Here is a 21,611-nt window from a genome sequence, read left to right as displayed (position 1 = left end):
CTGGTGTCCTAATGTCCTGGTGTGCCGAGGTCCTGGTGTTCCAGTATCTCAGTATCCTGGTGTCCCAATGTTCTTGTATCCCGATGTTCTGGTGTCCTGATATCTCGATGTCCCTCTGTCCCGGTGTCCCGCTGTCCGTGTGCCCCCCAGTCCTGCTGTCCCGCTGTCCGGGTATCCCGATGTCCCAGTGTCCCCCAGTCCCGGTGTCCCGATGTCTGGGTGTCCCCTTGTCCGGGTGTCCTGCTGTCCCGATGTCCCCTTGTCCCCCTGTCCCGATGTCCCCCTGTCCTGCTGTCCCCCTGTCCCCCTGTCCCGCTGTCCGGGTGTCCCCCTGTCCCGGTACCCTATGTCCCTCTGTCCTGCTGTCCCGCTGTCCCTCTGTCCCGGTACCCTCTGTCCCGCTGCCCCCCGTGCACGGCGGTGTCCCGGCGCAGCGGCGCCCTCTGGCGGCGGCGGGCGGCGCGGCGGCGGCGGGTATAAAAGGCGGCTGCGGGCGGCGGCGGGATCGGGAGCGGCGGGATCGGGAGCGGGATCGGGAGCGGGATGGCCGGCCCGCAGCAGGCCCCGCACCTCCACCTGGCCGAGCTCACCGCCTCCCAGTTCCTCGACATCTGGCGGCACTTCGACGCGGACGGTCAGTCCCGGGGCGCGCGGGACACTCCGCTCCTCAAAAAAACCGGCGGGGAGGGCAGCGGGCTGAGCATCCCTGGGGGCGCGGGGCTGAAGGGGGGTGGTGAAGAGTCCAGGACATCCCGGAGGAGAGGATAGAGCCTCCACCGCCGCAGGCCGGTGGTTACGGTGAGCCCCCGGGGTGATGGAGAGCCCCCGGGATGCAGAGACTCCAGGATGGAGTCTCCGGGGTGATGGAGAGTCTCCGGGGTGATGGAGAGTCTCCGCGGCGCAGCCCCGTCGGTTGAAGCTCCGGGGTCGGGGAAGCAATCGGTCCCCCAGGAAGCCCCGCCGGGAAAGGACGGGGAGCCCCAGTACTGGACCCCACTGGGAGCCCTCAACCCATGGGATGCTGAGCCCGGGGTATCCCGGGTCTCCTTGACACGTCCCCCAGGTGCCTTGAGAGCTGGGATTCGCTCGGGGCGGGTGTCACCTCTGGGGGCTGCTCTGGGCGTCTTGCCCTTCTCGGGGTGCTCAGTGTCCGCCCTCGGTCCCCTCCGTCTCCCCGCCTCGGCAGTGCCCCACACTTGGGACCTGGAAGGAGTGGGGCAGCACGGGCACCACATTGGCCCCAGGGCCACCCCCCTGCCAGGAGTGACAGAGAGGTGTCCCACGCCCGGAGCAGGCTGAGGAACGGTCTCTCCACGTCTGGAGTGCTTGGTCTCTGCCTCCCTGCTCCTCAGCCTCCCAAAACCTCTCCCGGGAGATGCTGGCAAAAACCGTGTCCACTATGGGGATGTCACCTTCCTACGGAGTCACATCTGGGCAGGACATCCCTGTTTCTACCACTGTCAGCCCCAAAAAGGGAGGGAAATGCAAAAACCAGCATTGTTTTGTTGGAAAACAGTTTCTTCCAGCGCTGCGGTGCCGTGAAGGAGGCTCAGCCTGCTGGGAACAGCAGCCCAGGGGAAAGCTCCTGTCCTTCACTGAGACTCCTGCTCCTGCAGGGAGGTTTGGGGACCAAAAACCTCGTGGGAACTACGTCATGTAGCCTCCCCAGCTGCACTGCTGGAACTGGAGCTCATCTTGCTCCTGGCTGCATTTTGGGGTCCCCCCCCTGCAGCCTCACAGCATCGGGGACACAGACACAGGTCCCTGTCACTGCTGGCACTGGAGCAGCCACCAAGGGGTTGGGAAGGTGGCACTCCAGTGGGAGTGGGCAGTTCCTGATGTGGGTGTCCAGCTGCCTCCCTGCAGCGTGTCCCACTGCGCCCTTGGATGTGCTCTGTCATCTCCAAAACACCGCGGCAGGCACGGATCCAGCTTGGCCCACGGCCCCCAGGCAGGGCAAGGCTGAGCTGCAGCACGGCAGGTGCCCAGCAGAGGAGGGACTCAGGCATCAGGAAAGAAGGTGGCCTTGACAAGGACAATGCTCAGCTGCACCAGGCAGGAGCTCCAACAGCCCTGGCTGCTTCCCTGTGCTGATGGAGGGACCTGGGGTTCATCCTGCTGTGCATGGGACTACTTCACCCAAGCTCATCCCTGCATTTAAACCCCTTCAATGTGCTTTCCACGCCTTGAGCTGCTTCCCCTCAAGGCTTGTCATGCCCCAGAGATGTCTCCTTGGATGTCTTTGTTGTCCTCACTTTACCATCCACAGCTGCCCCGAGGCTCCGAGGTGGAGCTGCATGGACTGGCTGTGGCTCTCCAGAGGGGATTTTCCATGACACTCCACATCCTGCTGCTCTGCAAACATGGATCAGACCTGTCCAAGCTGCTGCTTGGAGGAAGCCAAGCTACTGGCCACAGCTTTTCTCAGCTTTATTCTTTTTTCACAGCTCAAAACTCCTGTTGAGTTTTCTTTTTCCCCAACTGAATTCAAAGCCACTCGGGGTTCTCCTGCACCCACAAAAGCAAAGCCCCTGGGAAGAGCAGTGGGAAGCCAAAGTACCTCAGTGGCTCACACCAATATCACCCCAGCCTCCCATCCCCTCCTGGGAAGGATGCTGTTCACCCATTGGGATGTGGTCACCAAAGAGGAAGGTACCCTGGGAATTCCCAATGCTTTGAGCTGGGATGTGGATGGGTTATTCCCAGCTGCTGTGTTGCAGAGGGCAGCAGGTGCTGCTGGGGAGCCTGCAGGTGACAATGCCGAAGGTGGCGCAGAGCAGGGAGCTGTGGTCCAAGCCTCCGGAGGCTGAAATGCAGAGTGGTCCTGGGGAAATGTTCACAAGGAAGAGCCCTGGCTATCCCTCAGCCAGGTACTCCAGGGGAAAGGGCAACATCCCTCTTCTGTGTCCAGATGTTCTTGGAAGGGAGGATTTCTGGCAGGGAGGGGACACCTTTCCTGACAGCACCATGGAGCCAGTGTCTTCACTGCTGTCTCCAGCCATGATGTGACCCTGCTGCTTCCAGGCACAGCAGCCACCCCCAGAGCCACCCAGGGCCAGCACTGTGGGAGCTGTGTGTGGCTGAGCCATCCGGCCATCCAGCACCCCACAGGCAGGGCAGGGATACCCCGGGTTCCAGGGAACCACACCTCAGCACAGATACAGGCAGTGAGAGGTGCGAGGTGCACAGGACAGGGATATTTTGGAGCTCCTGGCCATGCTGGAGATTGGCAGTGGGGTCACCCCTTCCTAGAGCTGATCCTGCACCCAGGATGGGGGGATGCTGTGCTGGGTGCCTTGTCTCTGCTCCCCATTTGCCCTTGTGGCCCCCAAAGTGGGGGAGACAGGAGACAGTCCTGACTGGGAGACGCTTGCATGGGATGGGGTGCCTCTATTTAAGGCATCTGATTGAAGCATCAGATACAGAAAATGCAGCAAAGACCAAGATGAACAAAGTCCCTTGTGCCCCACAAATTAGTGCAAGGGACAAGTCCAGGGCTGTGTCACCTTTGAGCATCACCAGTATGTGTAACACTCAGCATCAACATTGGCTGGCTGTTCCTTGCTGCCGCAGTTGCCTTGGAGCCATGTCCTGCTGCAGAGGGAACAAGTGCCGGGTCCCCTGGGAGCATCTGTCCCTCTCCCCCTGTGCTCTGACACTGTGAAAATCTTACTGCATTTTTTTTTCCTCCTGCAGGAAATGGCTACATTGAAGGCAAAGAGCTGGAAAATTTCTTCCAGGAGCTGGAAAGCGCAAGAAAGGGGGCGGGTGTGGTAAGAGCATCTTCTGGTTTTGCTCCCTCCTTTCCCTGTTCCCTTGTGCCCAAAGACTCATGCTCATGTCAGCCCTATCTCCTTTGGGCACTCATGAGTGGGACTGGGACTCCTCTGGGAAGAAAGAGGGAGAAGACCAGCACAGGGAATGGGAAAAATGCTCCCATTCTCTCTCTCCTTGCTGGCAGGACTCAAAGAAGGACAATTTGGGTGACAAGATGAAGGAGTTTATGCACAAATATGACAAAAATGCGGATGGCAAAATCGAGATGGCAGAGGTGAGTGGTGCTGGACCTGACAAACCCCGGGTTGCCCATGTTCCACACTTGTGTTTCCCCTCCACCATTCCACCATGCCTGTGTTTCCCACAGCTGGCCCAGATCCTGCCCACGGAGGAGAATTTTCTGCTGTGTTTCCGCCAGCACGTGGGCTCCAGTTCAGAGTTCATGGAGGTGAGTGGGACAGGCTGCGCTGGGGGATCCCCAGGGAATTCAACCCAGCTCCACCAAGGGAAAACTACTGGGAGCTTGAACTGCCCAAATCCCGCCCTGGTCTCCCCAAAACTCTTGGCATTAACTCAGCACTGGGAGGCAATGCTGGTTTAGGGAAGAGCAGGAGTGTGGTGAGTTTTCCCAGTTCTCAGCACCCCTTGGATACTTCTCAGGGCAGTCGGATGCCTCATCCCAGCCTCCAGGCAAGGTGAGCTGCAAGGATTTGGGGCTTTTTTGTAAACTTCCCCTCATGGTTGCTCTTAAGTGCCCAAGGGATGGGCTGAAGAAGTGTGCCCACTGTTCTGGGCCACCCCACAACCTCGCTGTCCCCTTGCATGAGGTGAACCCACACAGGCGGGAGAGAAATTGCAGATGGGAAATAAAACATAGCTGGGGTGGAAGGGAATGTGAAGCATCCTGGAGAGGAAGGAGCTTGTACATGGAAACTGAACCCTGGTTGGAAGGGAAGGCTGAAAGAGGAGCACCTCATGATATAGTGGGGGGTGGGGGGTGAGTAAGCAGACACTATTGTTTAATTGTGGGATGCAATTAAATATTATTAAATATTAAAGCCTGGTCTTGCATACTGGCATGAGGATAAAGGTGCTTGAACTCTTGGTGTGGGGCTGAACAAAAGCATCTAGCCCCAAGGGAGAGCAGGCGGTGCCAGTGGGAGCTGTGAGATGGCCACATCTCCTTTAGGGTGGTGGGGGACACTCTCACTGGGGGTTTATGGGGACACACACACGTCAGGGGGAGCGGGGGACACGAGCCCCTGCAAAGGCTCACGGCAGTCCCTCCGCAGGCTTGGCGCAGGTACGACACGGATCGCAGCGGCTACATCGAAGCCAACGAGCTCAAGGTGGGCTGTGGGCACCGGGTGGGCCGGGCTGGGTCCCTGCTAGTGGGACATCAGCTGGGGACGGGGACAGCCAGCAAAACCCTCTCCTCCCAGGGCTTCTTGTCGGACCTGCTGAAGAAGGCAAACCGGCCCTACGACGAGCCCAAGCTGCAGGAGTACACACAGACCATTGTGAGTGGCACCGGGGCACTGTGTCCCCAGCGGGGGTCTCAGCACCCCAGGGGGGTGGCAGGCAGGGGAGGAGCAGGAGATGGGTGACACGGTACTGTTTGTATGCCCACAGCTGCGGATGTTCGACATGAACGGTGACGGGAAGCTGGGCCTCTCCGAGATGTCCCGGTAAGGTCCCGGGCAGCGAGAAGGAAGAGCTGGGCAGGGAAAGACACCTGAAATGCTTGTGTTTAGGAAGAGGCTGCTCCAGCTTCTGGGAAAACTGTTTTCCTCTTTAATTTACTCATGTTTCTGAGCAAAACATCACTTTAATTTAAGAAAATGCCTTTTTCTGGCTGCTTCCCGCTCTTCCCTGCCCTTCTTGTTTTTCAGACTTTTGCCTGTGCAAGAAAACTTTCTTCTGAAGTTTCAGGTAACATACTACTCCTACTACTAAAAATAACAACAAAACCAACCCACTCCCATTGCTTGTACCTCCAACCTCTCTCTCATACCCTGGTACCTCTCTCATTCCCTTGTCACTTCCCAGGGAATGAAGCTGTCCTCAGATGAGTTCAATGCCATCTTTGCCTTCTACGACAAGGTAGGGAGCCAACTCAAGGGAAACTGCCCCAAATAAATATAACCTGGCAAAAAATAATCCCAAATCATATGGTTTTGGTTGGGGCAATTCCCTGCTCTGGTTTGGGGTGGGAGAACTGGGTTTACCTCTGGCTGTGCTGGGTGAGGGTACGGGAATGCCCATGTCCAAGGGGGAATTGCAGGGCTTGTGTCCTTCCTGCTGCTGATGTCCCTCCCACACCATCCAGGATGGAAATGGCTTCATTGATGAGAATGAGCTGGATGCACTTTTGAAAGACCTGTATGAGAAGAACAAGAAAGTAAGTGGGGGCAGAGCTTGGGTGCCAGCCCCAGAGCCCCCAGTTCCTTCTCCCGTCTCCCAGCAGCATCTTTCCATGTCCATGCTCCATGGGGACCAGGAGATTCTGGTCCAAGTGCTGGCCCTGCATCCTCATGGGAAGCTGCATGGAATTGGGGGGAGTGCAATCTCAGCCTGGGGGTACTCCCCTGGGAGAAAGGGGATGCCCACCCCCAGTGCCCCCCGTGCCTTGCAGGAGATGAACATCCAGCAGCTCACCAACTACAGGAAGAGCATCATGAACCTCTCCGACGGGGGCAAGCTCTACCGCAAGGAACTGGAGATGGTGCTCTGCAATGAGCCCCCCATGTAGGACCCCCATACACAGCCCACGCTCCTCCTCCCCGAAAGCAAGCACAAAGGGGAGCCCCCATCACTGCAGAGCTCCCCCAACATCTCTTGGGTTTGCTGTAGGTTGCTAAAATCCCATTTGGGGGGGAAAACTTTTTTTTTTTCCCATCTGCCTGGTTTGTTTAAAGATTTTTTTTTTTTCTTTGCGGGGGTGTTGTTTTCATTCCTTTGGTCTCTTGAGTTTTTATCATTTACCAAAGAACAGTTTACTAATAAATTCAAGTACTGCTAGACTGAAGTCCCTATTTCTGCATCCCATGGTGGGCTGTGGGGTGACAGGGAGGAGGGGATATCCCACTCTGATCCCACAGAGGACATGGCTGCAGGGTGGAGAAGAGAGATGGAGCATTTGGGAAAGCTCCTATGGAATGAGGGTCATTGGAAAATCCCTGGGGAGCAGAGTGCAGGCAAGCTGGGTGTATCTCCCAGTTCTCCCTCCCATTCACCCCTCCCACACCTGCCAAAGCCTCTGGGACATCCCAAGGGCTGTTTCCCTCACTCCCAGTTTTGGAAACCAGTCCCAGGGTGACGATGCTGGCGGAGTCCCAGTGCAGCCCAGCAGAGACCTGTATGGCCCAGCACGGTGAGGGCACTCCCATCCGGACACGCACAGCCCAGTACAACCCTGTGCAGCCCAGTATGGCCCAATAAATCCCACACAGCTCCGTATGGCTCGGAACAGCCCAGTATGGCACAGTGCAGTCCAGCACAGCCCCACACAGCCCAGCATGGCCCAGTACAGCCCTGTACATCCATCCCTCTGTGGCTCAAGACATTTCTGCATGGGTCAGTACCACACTATACAGACCTGGTGTTGTACAGTCCTGTGTGGCTAAGCACAGCCCAGGACAGACTTTACAGTTCCACAGGCCCTGTACACCCCAGGATGGCACAGGGCAACCAAGTACAGCCCTGTACAGCCCCGTATGGCCTAGTACAGTCCTGTACAGCTCTATATGGCCAAGTACAGCCCTGTATATCCCTGCAGAGTCCCATATGGTGCGTTACAATCCTGCATAGCTCACTGTGGCCCCAGACTGCCCTGTGTAGACTTGTATGGCTCCATATGGTGCAGTGTGGTTCTACACAGCTCAAGTACAGCGTTGTGCAGCATAGTATGGTGCAGTACCATCCTGTATGTCCCAGTATGGCCAAGTACAGCTTGGTACAAGATGGTTCAGCACAGCCTAGTATGGCCTGCTATGTCCTAGTTGAGTCCTCCATATTCCAGTACAGCCTATTACAGCCCAGTGTGAAAAACGCCAATCACTTGTTTTCTTTAAATTTTAAAAGTTTAATAGTAGTAATATAATTAGAATAATAAAGTTTGAACAATTGAGATTAGGACAATATGAGACAAAAATAAAAAAAAAGAGATACGGACGTCCGGGTACCTTTTTCTGGGCATCACGAACAGTGTAGGACAGCCAGTATTTCCTGGTACAAGACAGCCCAGTACAGCCTGGCATGGCCCAGTACATCCCGGTCCGGCATATCCCAGCACGGCCCGGACCGAGCGGCAAGGCTGCACTGACCCGTACCGGCCGCCAGGGGGCAGCGCGGGCGGTGCCCGGAGCGCGGCGGCGCATGCGCGGGGCGGAGCGCTCAGCCGGCGCCCGTGGTGTGAAGTGCCCGCCCGCCGCTGCCACCACTGCCGCTGCCGCCATGGCGCTCCTGCACAGCCGCCGGCTCCTCGCCGCCCCGCGCCTCGCCGCCGCCGCCTCCCGCGCCAGGTGAGGGCTGAGAGGTGGCTCAGCCCCTAGGGCCGCCCGCCGCTGTCGGCGGAGGGGTTTTCCCGCGGCTGAGCCCCGCTCCGGGGTGGCGGTGGGGGGAGGCTGCGGGAAGCGAATCCCCCCGTGCGGCCCGCCGCTGACGCCGCGCTGGGGAAGGGGGTTGCCGGGGGGACGGACCGCGCTCTCATTGGCTGGGGAGGGGGGTCCTCGCGCTCTGATTGGCTGAGGCCCAGCCCGGCGCCCCCCGCCTGCCCTTGAGGCGCCGCCGTGGAGGGCGCGTAGGCACCGGGGACCCCGAGAAACGGGGCCGGGGCAGCCTGTGCCTTAACCACGGGCTGGGGACACCCTGTGCCTTGAGTGATTGGCTGGGGTGCTGCTAGTGATGTACACTGTGCTTCGGGGCACGAATGATGTGGTCGATGAGAGGCTGGCCGTGCCCAGGCCATGTGCGCTCGCAGCGCAGAAACCACCAGTGTGCTGGGCTGCATCACCGGCAGTGTAGGCATCAGGTAAAGGGAGGGGATTCTGCCCCTCTGGTCTGTTCTGGTGAGACCCCACCTGCAGCTCTGCATCCACTTTTGGGAGCCCAGCACAAGAAGGACATCGACCTGTTTGAGCAAGTCCAGAGGAGGCCACAAAGATGATTAGAGGAATGGAGCACCGTTTCTATGGGGAAAGGCTGAGTGAAAGAGCTGGCGTTATTCAACCTGAAAGAGAGAAGGCTTCGGGGTGACCTAATTGTGGCTTTCCAGTATCTAAAGGGGCTACAAGAGAGCTGGAGAGGGACTTTTGACAAGGGTATGGAGTGCCAGGAAAAGGGGGAAAGGGTTTAAATTGACAGAGGGCAGGGTTAAATTAGATATTAGGAACAAAATCTTCCCTGTGAGGGTGGTGAGGCCCTGGCATAGGTTGTCCAGAAAAACTGCCTGTCACATCCCTGGAAGTGTTCCAGGACAGGTTGGACAGGGCTTGGAGCATCCTGGTCTAGTGGAAGGTGCCCCTGTCTATGGCAGGAGTTGTACAATGTAATCTTTCAGGTCTCTTCCAACCCAAACCATTCCAGGATTCTGTGTGCTGTAAAATGGGGCTGGGGTGGTGCTGTCTGGCTGCCCTGTGTAGTGGGAAGTGGGACCAAAGGGATCTCTGCACTGTGCAGTGGGCCTCATGCACGTGGGTCATGCATGCTGCAGCAGGTCAGCAGTGACCCCATGATCCGTGAAATGGGGTGGGAGTAGTGCTGGCTGTGCTAGAGCTGTGCTCTCAGGGGTACAAACCCTGGCAGGAGCAGGGTGGGAGTGACTGTTTCTGTAAGGACCAGTCCTGCCCTGGCAGCTCTGGATTCTGCTGTCTCTGGTCAGCAGAGGTTTGGATAGAAGGATGTAGGGTGCTGCTGGAGCTGTGTGAAAAGCCCAGAACATCCAAGTTCCCACAAAGTACAGCTGACCTGAGAGCCACGGGGCTGGGAACATCACTGAGACCAGGTGGCCAAGAAGCAGAGCATGCAGAGGGATCTGGATGAGGCCTTGCTGCTCTCCAGAACCCTTTGACTCCTGGCCCTCACTAGTGAGGAAGTCTCTAAGAAACAGCTTCCAACCTACGTCAGAGCAGGAAAGCAGTGGGTTTTTTTTTAATCTCTATTCCAGCAGTCACTACTGCTTCTAAGCCAGCCTTCTGGCTCTTCTCGGCAGGGACAGAAGAGCAGCTGTCTAGAACTTGTGTTTTGTGCCCATGGACTATAGCAGGCCTGTGAAAGGCATGGAGCCCGCTGGCATAAGCTTTGCTTTTCTCAAGTTTGTTATAGAGCAAACTGTAAATTACCAAATTGCATTGAGGTCACCCAGGAGAGGTTGTTAAGTTTTGTAAGTAAGGAACCTCTGTGCACAGCCCCCTTTTTCCGTTCAGGAATAGTGGCTTATTATGCAACAAGGGAAGCCAAGCACTGATTAGCAGTTTCTGTTTCCTTATCTTCAGCAATACAATGTGGTGCTCCAGCTGCTATCATTAATCTGTGCTGAGAATGCTCTTTCTGAAAGCAGAACAGAGGTTAAGAGATATGAAATGGTTAAAACGGCTCCGTTGACACACAAATGGTAATTAGGATGATAACTCAGTCTGCTGCTCTGATGTATCACAAGACAGCTATTTAAATACCTTTCTTGGTGGAAATCTTAGAAGCTCACTGGGGCAAGGAATTTTTAGGGTTGAAAGGCCCTGTAGTAGCCAGCAGCCTGTTGGCATTGTTCTTGTGTAAATATTTGCTTTAGATGTGGTTTACGTACAGCCTTTGGCCCCTCACTCTGCTCTGTCTTGCAGAACTGCTGAGGGGCTTTGGCCAAGCTTCTGAAATCCAGTATCTTGTGTGGCTGTACCTCAGGGAATGTGGGCTGGCCTCTCCACAATGGAAACCTTCACTGGGCTTGTAAATGCTTGTTCTCCAGGCTTGGCTTGAGTCCTTGAGCACTTCTTAGGTCTGTGCACTTGAGGCATAAGTTCCACATATATTTTTGAAAATTGTTGCAAATTTATGCAATTCCTGGTGCATTTTTCCACCTTCTGTGTCCCACTGCACTTGCAGTTGTGCATTAAACCTGCTCAGAAGACCAACATGACTGAGGAGTACAGAGCCTATTTGGAGCTCTGATGAGCATCTAAACTCTGACTGGGCCTTGTGTGTGGAAGTCCTGTAGGTGGAGAATGTGCTTCCTTTGGCTTACATTGAGTATCCCTCGGGTAGTTCAACCCCAGCTTAAGTTTACCTCTGGTTAGTTTTCTGCACTGAATACCTCTGGCCTGGCAGAGATGTGCAGTTTATAGCTTTGACCTTTATTCAAGCCCAATGTTCTTTTAATTGCTCAAAATAAAATACAAGGCAGTGCAGGGACAACAGTAACGGGGTGGGGGTAGCAGTGTGTTAGGGTTTGTGGCCTTGGACCCCTAGTAGATCTCCTTTTCCCAAACCCCTTTGGGAAAGCTTGCCTCTGTGATCTCTTTGGTATCCTGGTGTGTTTGTACAACTCAGCCTAGGCTTTTTTCTCCTGTCTCCCTGCAAGCTCACTTCCGTGGAAACACCAGAGGAGTCTTGTTTCACCTGGAAACCTTCATGCTGAGAACAGGAAAATAAGTCCTAAACCTACCCCATCGGTGCCTTAAGCCAACACAAAAACCGGCTCAGAACAAAAGTACTTAACTCTCTGAAGTGCTGCAGCTTAGGTAAATGCCTGCAGGATCAGCATTAATTGCAGTATGTTAGAGCTCAGTGACCTGCCTAAGCCTTAGCAGGATCGGGACCTAAATACCCCAAACACTGTAAGCTGCTTGGAGAAAAGCCCAGCAGAAAGAAGGCACTGTCACCATCTCCAAAGTAGCAGCTCTTTAAAATAGATGGCTAGGCTCCTGCAGCCCTTGATACCAAAATAATCCTAAACCAGGTAAACTGAAGAGAGCCACACTACTGCACATTGTGTCTCTCTTTCCCTGCCTCTCCGTTGCCAGGAAAACGTTGGGAAGGGTTTGTCCAAAGCCTCCTGAACCCGCAGCAGGAGTTTGCCCTGACAGTCCCCTTGACGTGTCCTGCTCAGGTTGGTTCCCCAGGTCACTCCCTCCACACTGGCTGCAGCCCCTGTCCCTCTCTGCAGGGTGTGTTGCTGGCATCTCTGACTCATCCTCCTTTCCAAGCTAATCCTATACTTAAGAGGTAATTAAGACTAGTTGGTGGTCTAAAAAACATTAAGCACATCTTCCATTTTTAAACTACCTGAGGTGGCTCTACCTCTTCCTCAAAGCCTGCCAAAAGGAATAACAGGCTTTTTTTAAATTTGGAAATAGTGTACAGAGGGTTGTCTGAAGTTAGTCTGAAGAGGGCAAATGATTGAGGCTCCATGAGATGCAATCTACATACATGGGAGAGTGCAACATTTTTCTTCAGTGTGGAAGCTTGGCCTAAATGGACCTAAAACAGGGACAGAGTGGAAAGATGATGGTGTGAGTTCTGCTGGTCAGTTAGAGCTTCCTTAACCTTTGTGGCCCCGCTGCCCACAGATCTGTATCTGCCTACAGAGTCTGCACTAGCCGTTCAGCAGGAGGTCTGGCTGGCCCTGGGCTGGCTCCCCGCTGCCTGCATTGCCTGGGGCACGGACCAGCCCCAGGACAGCATTCCCAAGTTGGGAAGGTATCTTATTATCAGATGACACAGCCTTTCTTGGGCTGCAAAGCATAGTAAAGCTGATGTCTCTCTGTCTGTGTGTTTCTCCTTCAGCAATCAAGTCTTGAGTTCTGTCCTCCAGGAGATAAACCCAATCTACTTTTTGTTGCATCCTTTATTCCCCACTGAGCTGGGGGACCGGGGTAGGCGCCTGTGTGGTGACTCAGGACCCTCAGAGCTGCATGCAATGCCTTCAGGAGGGGTCTGTGACAGCCAAATCCCTCTGCTAGGCAGGTTAAAAAACACCACACTGCTGCTCCTGCACTGTCTGCAGGCCTGCAGAGCCTGGACATGGGACAGGCCAGAGACTGTGGCCAGAGGAAATAACAGGTTTCTTTTTATAGCATGGTCTGCTCTGCCCTTGACATTAAGAGAGCCTCTCCATCTTCAGGGTGTGCTGCCAGCCGGGCAGAGGCAGGTGGCTCCTTGTGTTGGGGGAACACAAAGCTCCTCCTGATGCAGGGAGGTTTCGTGCTTGACAGCAGGGGAAGGGTCTTCACATTAGAGCTTGTCACTTGTCACATGGGGAACAAACTGTCTTCTATGTTTTCCTGGAAAACAGTATTTGTCTGCAACACCAGAGGAGGCAGAGTTTGTAGAGCAAAGAGTGGAAATACCTTTATTTTGTCAGCCAATGCTGGGAGAAAAACAAATTAGTTTTCATGTACTAAGCCTTTCCAGGAGTTTGGAAGAGACTCCATATTCATGCTTTTGTGCAATTGCCTGGGTCTGGCCAAGGTTCCCTGGAGGGGAATGACCTGTGCAATCCCACGTGCAGGCTCTGGGCACTTCTCCAGAGCATAGCAGTTCAAGGCTTCGGTTTCCTGGGCTCTTTGTGGTGTTAGCACATAAAGCAAACAGGAGCATTTCAACATGCTAATGACTGAGAGGGAGTCAGTTATCTTCAGCCACAATGAACCGAGGCTCTTTGCCCATTCTGCAATATACTATATGACTTAAATGGTTTGCTTTGGTTTTTTGGATAATTCTGTGAACACTATTTGTACCTTTTTCACTGGTTTAAAGGCAATATTTCCCTTGGGGGTTTCTGTTGGTGCACATCTCTGCCCAGTTCTCAAGCCTCATGCTTAGCTTCTTGTTTCTCCCTTTAGCTCATGGTGGTCCCATGTGGAGATGGGTCCCCCCGACCCCATCCTGGGGGTGACAGAAGCTTACAAGCGTGACACCAACTCCAAGAAGATGAACCTGGGAGTGGGGGCGTATCGGGATGACAACGGGAAGCCGTATGTCCTGAACTGTGTTCGCAAGGTGAGCTGGCTGCTGGCTGCTGGGCAGGGCCAGATCCAGGTGCCTGAGAGAGTCAGGGAAGGGGAAGGTCACAAAGCAGTTTTGTCTCTTGATCCTTAAAATAAGCTCTGTCTCTAACAGAGCAGGACAGTACTCCTGGATGTCTCCCTTAGCGGGACTAATGCTTTTGAGACATGACAGAGCCGTTAAGTAGTACAGGATAAAACAGAAAATACATGTCCTGTTCCCATTCAGGTAACTCTTAACTTGTTGCTGACTTTTATGAGCCCTCCAATGCACCTGTTCTCTCAGCTTCAAGGTGTTTCTTGAACAAGGTGATGCTCTTTAGGGCACCCCACAAGGGAGGAAGGAGCTGACATTGGCCCCTTAATGGATTAGTCTTAGAAATTCTGCTGAGCTGATACTACTAGTTTCTCCATAAGCCAATCTAAAACTCCAGCCCACTGAGCTGAGTGTGGACATAGCCCTTGAAGGGATTATGGGATCTTTTAGGGCTGTAGGGGTAGAAATAGGCTGTTAAATAGCTGGCAGCTGACACATGCATTGATTGGCTGCACTGACAGGGAGGGTGCAGGGTGAGTGCCTTTTCCATGTGTCTCATCAGTGTGGGGTTTAAAGCCATCCCTTGCCCTCCCTCTCTCTGTGCAGCTGGGTCACAACCAGGGAGCCTGGATGGTTTGCTAGCTTTCCTGGTTTGGGGATGTATCCTACGTAGAGATGACATCTGCCTCTCAGTAACACTCAAGTCTTGCTTTCCTGCAGGACAATTTGTGCTTGGGCAAAGAAGTGTGTCCTTGTGCAGCTGGAAGTGGTGCTCTCTTCTGGTGCCAGGTTTCCTTGGCTCCACTGTACCAACACTGTCACCCACTGAGGGCTCTGGTGGCTGTGGGGTTTTATCTGAAATGTTTACTGCTGCCCCTTGCTTGGAATGAGCCCTGCAGAGAAACTCCTGTAAACCAACCTTTGCCCCTTTCAAGCAAGCAAATGTGCAAAGAAGTGACCTTCAGCTGTCCATCATTATCTGCACGGTGATGCCTTCCTTGCTGAGCTTGTGTCCTCCCTTCCAGGCAGAGGCCATGATAGCATCCAAGAAGATGGATAAGGAGTACTTGCCCATCGGGGGACTAGCGGATTTCACCCGGGCATCCGCAGAACTGGCTCTGGGGGAAAACAGTGAGGCCTTCAAGAGCGGCCGGGTAAGGAGAGGGCAGGACACGGGGCAGGGAGGACACATGGTTGGTATGTGGGTGCTCAGCAAATGTGGAAGAACTGGTGGGGTGTTGATGCTTCTGAGTTGTGGGCTGGCTGGCCCCAAGGATCACTGCTTCCTCTGAAGGCTGGGGTGAAACAGCCTTGTCCAAGGAGGGGATTTAACCTTGCCAGGGGGCCCAACTCCCTGCCCTGGAGTTGGAGATGCTGACCCCTGTGGTCCCTCCAGCCCCTTGTCCCTGTTTTGGTGTGTGGCTGCCAGTGCTGACATAGTGACTGCACTCTCCCTGTAACACAACATGGCTACTCAGACTCAGATTTTTTTTTCTTTTCTTGCAGTATGTTACTGTGCAGGGTATTTCTGGGACTGGATCTCTGCGAATTGGAGCCAACTTTTTGGTGAGTGCCTGGCCAGCAGTGGAAGGAAAGGACATATTTTGACCAGAGCTGAATTTTTACAGTTTTCTAACTTCTTGTATGTATACAACCTGTTTGAACTCTCTGTCTTTCTATTGACCAGCAACGATTCTTCAAAGCCAGCCGTGATGTGTATCTACCCAAACCATCCTGGGGCAATCACACTCCCATTTTCCGTGATGCTGGCATGCAGCTTCAGGCTTATCGCTACTATGATCCCAAGACGTGCAGCCTTGACTTCTCTGGAGCCATGGATGACATTTCTGTGAGTCGCCTTCCATTCTGGAGAAGGGAGGTCATGTGGGGAAATGGGTGATGATGTTACTTTACTTTATATGTGATCATGTGGCATGAAGCCGTGTCAGGAGAGTTTTAGGCTGGATATTAGGAAAAGATTTTTCAACCAGAGGGTGGTTGGGCACTCAGACAGGGTCCTGAGGGATGTTGTCATGGCACCAAGTCTGCCAGGGTTCAAGGAGTGTTTGAACAATTCAGGCACATAGTGTGGTGCTCAGGGTTGTCCTGTGCAAGGCCAAGGAGGTGAACTCCTTATGGCATTAAATCAAGGCTAGAAGCCCCACAGAGCTCATCTAAGCTGTCTCATCTGCTGAGGAGAATGCTCAGATATCATTGATGATTCATTCTCTATAACATCTTCCTTAGAAAATTCCAGAGAAGAGCATCATCCTCTTACATGCTTGTGCTCACAACCCCACTGGGGTGGATCCCCGGCAGGAGCAATGGAAGGAGTTGGCAGCTACAGTGAAGGTAAGCAATGTCCCAGGGATACTGTGCCATTCCTGGGAAAACCACACCTCTGGCCTTTCATGGGTGGCACCTGGTCTTCACTTCGCTAAAGGTTATTCCCTTCTCTGAGGCCAGGATGGGTGTCATGTTCCTGACAGGAGCTGGCCAAATGTACCCAGAAAGCAGCTAGCTGACCATTGGGCTTTCTGCTGGCACCTTCCCAGGAAGCTGGAGTAGGGAGACCTGAAAGGGGAGCAGCAGGGTTGAAAGCATGAGCTGTGATTGTTGGAGCAGAGCACCCAGTGCTGGTGTATTAAAAATGCTGGAAGATCTCTCACATGCCTGGTGTCTCGTTGCAAGCTTCAGCTGCAAATAGATAGGGACAGGTTCTACCTTCTCCTCCTTCCAGCTCTTCCATCAAGTCTGTAGACAGCGAAATTTGGCTTGGAGATACCTGGCCTTAGTAGGGTCCTGAGAATTGGTAGATGCCAAAGTGATCTCTGTGGCCTACAGAAGGGTAGATCTAAGGGGCAGTGTATCTGGGGTATTTGCCTAGCTGACTAGAGAGTTCCCAGGTGATTTTCCTGGAAACTGATCATACAGAAGACATTGAAGTAGACTATTTTATTACTGTTGAATTTACTTCTGCTTCCTGGGCCAGACTTGCACATCCCATAAGTGCACTGGAGGATCTTTAGCTGCTGTTTTGATGTGTGCTGGGTAGCTGAAGGTTTTGGGCTGCTTTCCCTGGGGTGAATGAAGGGGAATGGCTCTCTTTGTGGAGGAGAATCGCTGCAGATGGACAGACCACTGTCTGCATGGCTTTTCTCAGCCTGCTGCCCTGCTCCTTGGAGGGGTGCTCAGCTTCTGTGACACTCTCTTCCATCTTTGCTGGCAGAAACGAAACCTCCTCGTGTACTTTGACATGGCCTACCAGGGCTTTGCCAGCGGGGACATCAACCGGGATGCCTGGGCTGTGCGGTATTTCATCGAGCAGGGCATCAACATCGTCCTGTCACAGTCCTTCGCTAAGAACATGGGGCTGTACGGTGAGTAGGGCATGTGACAAGGAAATAATTTCATCCAGGCTGCTGGTGGAACCCTAATACTTCAAGGTTTAGCAGCCAGTGTCTTCCTGCTGCCTGTGTTCATCCTGCAGTACTGAGCAGGGATAGCCCAGTAGGAGCTGGTGGAGACCCTTCTAGAGAATGGGGATCCCCTACAGCTGTGTGGTGTTGGGTGCCACAGTATAAGAAGGATATAAAGCTTTCAGAGAGTGTCCAAAGGAAACTACGAAGATGGTGAATGGTCTAAAAGAGAAGCCATACAAGGAGCAGTTGAGGACACTTGCCTTGTTCAACCTGGACAAGAGAAGACTGAGGGCAGAGCTCATCATGGGCATCAGCTGCCTCTCAAGGGGCAGCATCTGCTCTCTGTGACCAGTGACAGGACCCAAGGGAATGACACAGAACTGTGTCAGGGAGGATTTAGGCTGGATATTCGGGAAAGGTTATTAACCTAAAGGGTGATTGGATATTGGAACAGGCTCTTCAGGGAAGTGGTCATCGCATAAGCCTGACAGAGCTTAAGGAGTGTTTGGACAATGCTGTCAGACACAGGAATTGTAGGATTCCTGGGGTTGTTAGGTGCACGGCCAAAAACTGGACTCAATAATCCTTCCAACTAGATATTCTGTGATTCTCTTAGGAGAGCGTGCGGGTGCCTTCACAGTGATCTGCAGTGATGCAGATGAAGCCAAGAGGGTGGAATCACAGCTGAAGATCCTCATCCGCCCCATGTATTCCAACCCACCTGTGAACGGAGCACGCATTGCCTCTATGATCCTGAACACCCCTGACCTACGGAAGGAGTGGTAAGAAGAAATCTGTCATGTTCATGACAGTGAGGTCTCTTTGTGCAGCCCTGTGCTGTGCTTACTGTGTGCTGATGTCACAGGCAGCTCTTAGCTTCAGCAACAGTCAGAACCATGTTTACTCTGGAGAAATCCCTGCTTATGTCCTGGCATCAGCTGGTGCCAGTTTAACCTGACACAAACAGGTTTTCCTTGTGTTATCAAGGAAGAAAACTCTGTGTAAAGGAGGGGATAAAGCTCCCAAAGGATTGAGGGCTGCAGGAGCTGCCAATCTGAGAAGCATAAAAGTCTGAGGTGGTGTAGCCATGTAGTATGTCTCATGTGGGGGAAGTGGAAGCATAAGGCCCCTGGGAATGAGACTCAGGAATGTAACCCTCATGCCCTAAGCCTGATTCCTGGCGTCAGCCTGTGCTGTTTTCCCAGCCCCTTGGTGCTGGGTCCCTCCCAGCAGCTGGCCTGGCAGAACAAAGGTTGGCAGTGTGCTGTGGCCTCACTGCGGGCTGTGTTCTTTTGGCAGTGTGACATTTGTGCCTGATCCCGGGCCCAGCAGAGACATTTCCTAGCTATGCTGCTTTGGAACCGGGCCTGTTTGCCAATGCTACCCCTGCACTCTTGGTTTATCTGTAGATACTGTTTTATCTGGGTTTGAGTAGTAGCTGCCATGCTACTGACCCATGGCTTTCAGATGTGAGAAATGTCTATATTCTAGTAGTAGTGTCTAACAGCAATGGAATAAATAAAAAGAGGTCACCTTCTGGTATCAAGAGAATGAAGCAGCTCCCCCAGCTGGAGCTGCATCTTCATGCTCATCTGCATCCCTCTGTGGGGCCCCTCCAGGTGGAGAGGTTGATTTCCAATAGCTGGGGCGGGGAGAGCAGCATTGGTGTGTTCCAGCCCTGCTCTGAATGGTTTCTGGGTTGATTTCTCAGGCTCACAGAGGTGAAGGGAATGGCTGACCGGATCATCAGCATGCGGACTCAGCTGGTGTCCAACCTCAAGAAAGAGGGGTCCTCCCACAACTGGCAGCACATCACTGACCAGATCGGCATGTTCTGCTTCACAGGGCTGAAGCCTGAGCAGGTAAACACAATTCCAGCGGTCTCAAAGTGTCATTTGCACTCCTTGTCAGTAAGTTTTTGACTGCAGATGCCAAAATGAACCCTTGTAATAAGCACTTCTTCCTCGAAAGGAATATTCTCCAAGCCCTAAGCACTGGCACATTATGGGGATCCCAGTCTTGCTCTGTTCCCTGCTGTACCTGGGAGGTTGAAAGTAAACATAGCTGCCTTGTCTATAAAAAAAAAGCAGTCACTTGGTGCTGCTCTGAAGTGACCTTAAAGGTCAGCTCAAGTGAGGTGACTCTTCCACTGAACATCTGCAGTGTTGCTGCTTGGCCTGAGAGCTGGGCAGCATCTCTGTGCACAGGGTACTCTGCAGGTAGTGGGATGCCCTGTCTGCTGGCAGCCAGTTTGCTTTGAGTTTCAGAAAGCTGGGTAAATTTGCACCGTGCTGACACAGCAGAGGTTGGCCTGCAGTTTGAACTTTGCTCTTTCACCCCAGGTGGAGCGGCTGATCAAGGAGTTCTCAGTCTACATGACAAAGGATGGACGCATCTCTGTGGCGGGAGTTACGTCAGGCAATGTGGGTTACCTGGCTCATGCCATCCATCAAGTCACAAAGTAAAGACAAAGGGGTGCCCTGGAGCTGGTGGCTTTCCCTTCCTCACCAGTTGAAGATGAGGAGGGAAAAGAAACAAGCAGAATACTTCAACCACAGCACTTGAAGCCGCTGCTGAATGTATCTTGTAGATGAGTTATAGAAGCCTAGTCAAATCCACCCTGTGTTGTGGAGCAGGGACATAATTGCTGGCTCCTGCTCGTCACAGCCGTTCTTCCCTGCTGTCCGTCCTTTCTCCATCAGCCCCAGCACCTATCTATGCTGGAGGAAGCAAATGCTTAGCAATGCCATCCTACCAGTGTAGGCACCAAAGGCTTCTCCGCACACATTTCTCCATGAGAAGGCTTTGTGAGGCTTTTGGCTGCTGGCCCAAGCAGCAGCAGGCAGGGAGCTGGGTGGGCTCCTCTTGTGTGCTCCTCCGAGCTCCTCAGCCAGTCCCTGCTGCCAGCAGGCTCCATCCTCCTCCATCATCCCAGCCTGGGGCTGGGCAGCACCAAAGCTGTCCTCTGACAAACAGCTCTGAGGACTTCTCACTACCAAACTCTGCTCCGTCGTTGGCTTCGCTCTTTCCATCTGGGACTCTTCTGTCAGGTGTAATTCACAGTGGCATCAGTGCGTGGGGCAGACCAGCGTCTCTCTTTTAAACCTGTCTCACTTTCATACCTGGAGGTGAAACAATGTCTCACCACCCCCTCCCCAATAAGAATCTCCTCTGAAAACTGCTCTCTGATGGTGTCTGCCTTGCCCCGTTCCTGTCCTAAGCCCAGCAGTCCAGCCCTATGCCTCCAGCAGCCCTCCCTGCAGTGTTTGTTGAGTGTCCGTAAGCCCAGAGGCTGGCCCTGCAGTATCCCCCTCATGTGGAGGTGTGGGGTATCCCTCTCTGCTCTGTTCAACCACATTTCTGATGACACCAGAAGAGAGTGATCTTGAGAGAAATCTGGGAGCTGATGACTCAAAAACCATTCTGTCCTAAGGCAAGTGTCCCTGAGGTCCTGTGACTTACTGGACTCTTGATTTTTAATCCAAATAAACTGGTGCATGGCTATGTTGAGCTGGGGAATTTATCCTGTCATTGTGCAGCTGGATCCTCTCCCTTCCATGCACCAAATATTCCCTCTCAGGACCATACTAGCACAGGGGATCTTACATGACCAGTGAAACCCAAATCTCCTGAGAATCCCATGTAGAGAGAGGCAGTTCCCACCGATGGGCCCCAGGAGCCCAGTGTGTCCAGGTCAGAGCTAGTGTCATGGAGCTGAAATTGAAGTCTATGGTGTTGAACATTGGTGTTGCTGGCAAGAGGCCAAATTCCCAAAAGCTGTCTGCCTTGGGACATGGGGCCATCTTTAGCCACTGCCCCACGATGGAGTGGAGCCTCCCTACACCGAGCTGGAGGCATTACCTCTTAAGTCTGTGAGCTGTCTCCATCCACAGGCACCTCCTCCCTCTGCAGCCATAGCAGGGTATTTAGCAGGGCAGTCCTCATTCCCCATTCCTGCCCAGGGCAGCTGTGTGTCCATTGGAGCTGGGACAGGTCCAGTCTGGTGCACCTGTCCTGGTCTAGTGCACGTTGTTGCCAGACTTGCTGGAAGGCTGGATCCTCCCTCCGCTCCCTGACAGAAGGTTTCCGCTCCCACGCCGCTTGTTTACTGGCCCGATGCCCACAGCCGCTGCTTGCTGTCCTTTGTGCAATAAACCGCTTTCCATGCCGCACACGCCGTAGGTGCTGCCCCACGGCGCTGTGGGTTCCTGTGCTGTGGTCCCTGATTCTGCGTGGCTCTGGAGCTGCCGCCTCCTGCCCTCTTACCCACGTGGGGCCGTTCTTCTGCTCGTTCTCTGTACAATAAAAGCACCCTGGAGCACAGCCCCGTCTCTCGCTCTCTCCTTGCCTCGGGTCCCTGCAGGCTCAGCCTCTGGG

The 21,611-nt window shown here is 53.7% G+C and overlaps 2 protein-coding genes across 2 annotated transcripts; both read left to right on the top strand.

Annotated features, from left to right (window-relative positions):
- The first annotated feature begins 497 nt into the window (after positions 1 to 497).
- Positions 498 to 6,798, top strand: CALB2 (calbindin 2). Its single transcript, XM_041458749.1, has 11 exons — positions 498 to 634; positions 3,697 to 3,773; positions 3,962 to 4,051; positions 4,145 to 4,225; positions 5,070 to 5,126; positions 5,220 to 5,297; positions 5,410 to 5,465; positions 5,670 to 5,709; positions 5,827 to 5,880; positions 6,107 to 6,178; positions 6,413 to 6,798. The coding sequence occupies exons 1-11, from the start codon at positions 544 to 546 to the stop codon at positions 6,527 to 6,529; spliced, it is 813 nt and encodes a 270-aa protein (XP_041314683.1). The 5' UTR covers positions 498 to 543; the 3' UTR covers positions 6,530 to 6,798.
- Positions 6,799 to 8,145: 1,347 nt separating this feature from the next.
- GOT2 (glutamic-oxaloacetic transaminase 2) lies at positions 8,146 to 21,557 on the top strand. The gene is made up of 10 exons (XM_041458732.1): positions 8,146 to 8,300; positions 13,614 to 13,770; positions 14,838 to 14,966; positions 15,319 to 15,378; positions 15,500 to 15,661; positions 16,060 to 16,164; positions 17,042 to 17,192; positions 17,851 to 18,016; positions 18,946 to 19,096; positions 19,577 to 21,557. The coding sequence occupies exons 1-10, from the start codon at positions 8,155 to 8,157 to the stop codon at positions 19,697 to 19,699; spliced, it is 1,350 nt and encodes a 449-aa protein (XP_041314666.1). The 5' UTR covers positions 8,146 to 8,154; the 3' UTR covers positions 19,700 to 21,557.
- The last annotated feature ends 54 nt before the right edge of the window (positions 21,558 to 21,611 follow it).

This window comes from Pyrgilauda ruficollis, unplaced genomic scaffold, assembly GCF_017590135.1.
Source record: "Pyrgilauda ruficollis isolate IOZ18807 unplaced genomic scaffold, ASM1759013v1 scaffold13, whole genome shotgun sequence".
Taxonomy (NCBI): domain Eukaryota; kingdom Metazoa; phylum Chordata; class Aves; order Passeriformes; family Passeridae; genus Pyrgilauda; species Pyrgilauda ruficollis.
This window is presented reverse-complemented; position numbering and strand designations above follow the sequence as displayed.

Bases quoted from the DNA above. Each gene is read 5' to 3' on its own strand.
- GOT2 (XM_041458732.1), top strand. From the start codon at position 8,155: ATGCGCGGGGCGGAGCGCTCAGCCGGCGCCCGTGGTGTGAAGTGCCCG. The intron at 13,771-14,837 runs GTGAGCTGGCTG...CCTCCCTTCCAG, and splicing joins TCCTGAACTGTGTTCGCAAG to GCAGAGGCCATGATAGCATC. The intron at 19,097-19,576 runs GTAAACACAATT...CTTTCACCCCAG, and splicing joins CAGGGCTGAAGCCTGAGCAG to GTGGAGCGGCTGATCAAGGA.
- CALB2 (XM_041458749.1), top strand. From the start codon at position 544: ATGGCCGGCCCGCAGCAGGCCCCGCACCTCCACCTGGCCGAGCTCACC. The intron at 4,226-5,069 runs GTGAGTGGGACA...GTCCCTCCGCAG, and splicing joins CCAGTTCAGAGTTCATGGAG to GCTTGGCGCAGGTACGACAC. The intron at 5,710-5,826 runs GTAACATACTAC...GTCACTTCCCAG, and splicing joins ACTTTCTTCTGAAGTTTCAG to GGAATGAAGCTGTCCTCAGA.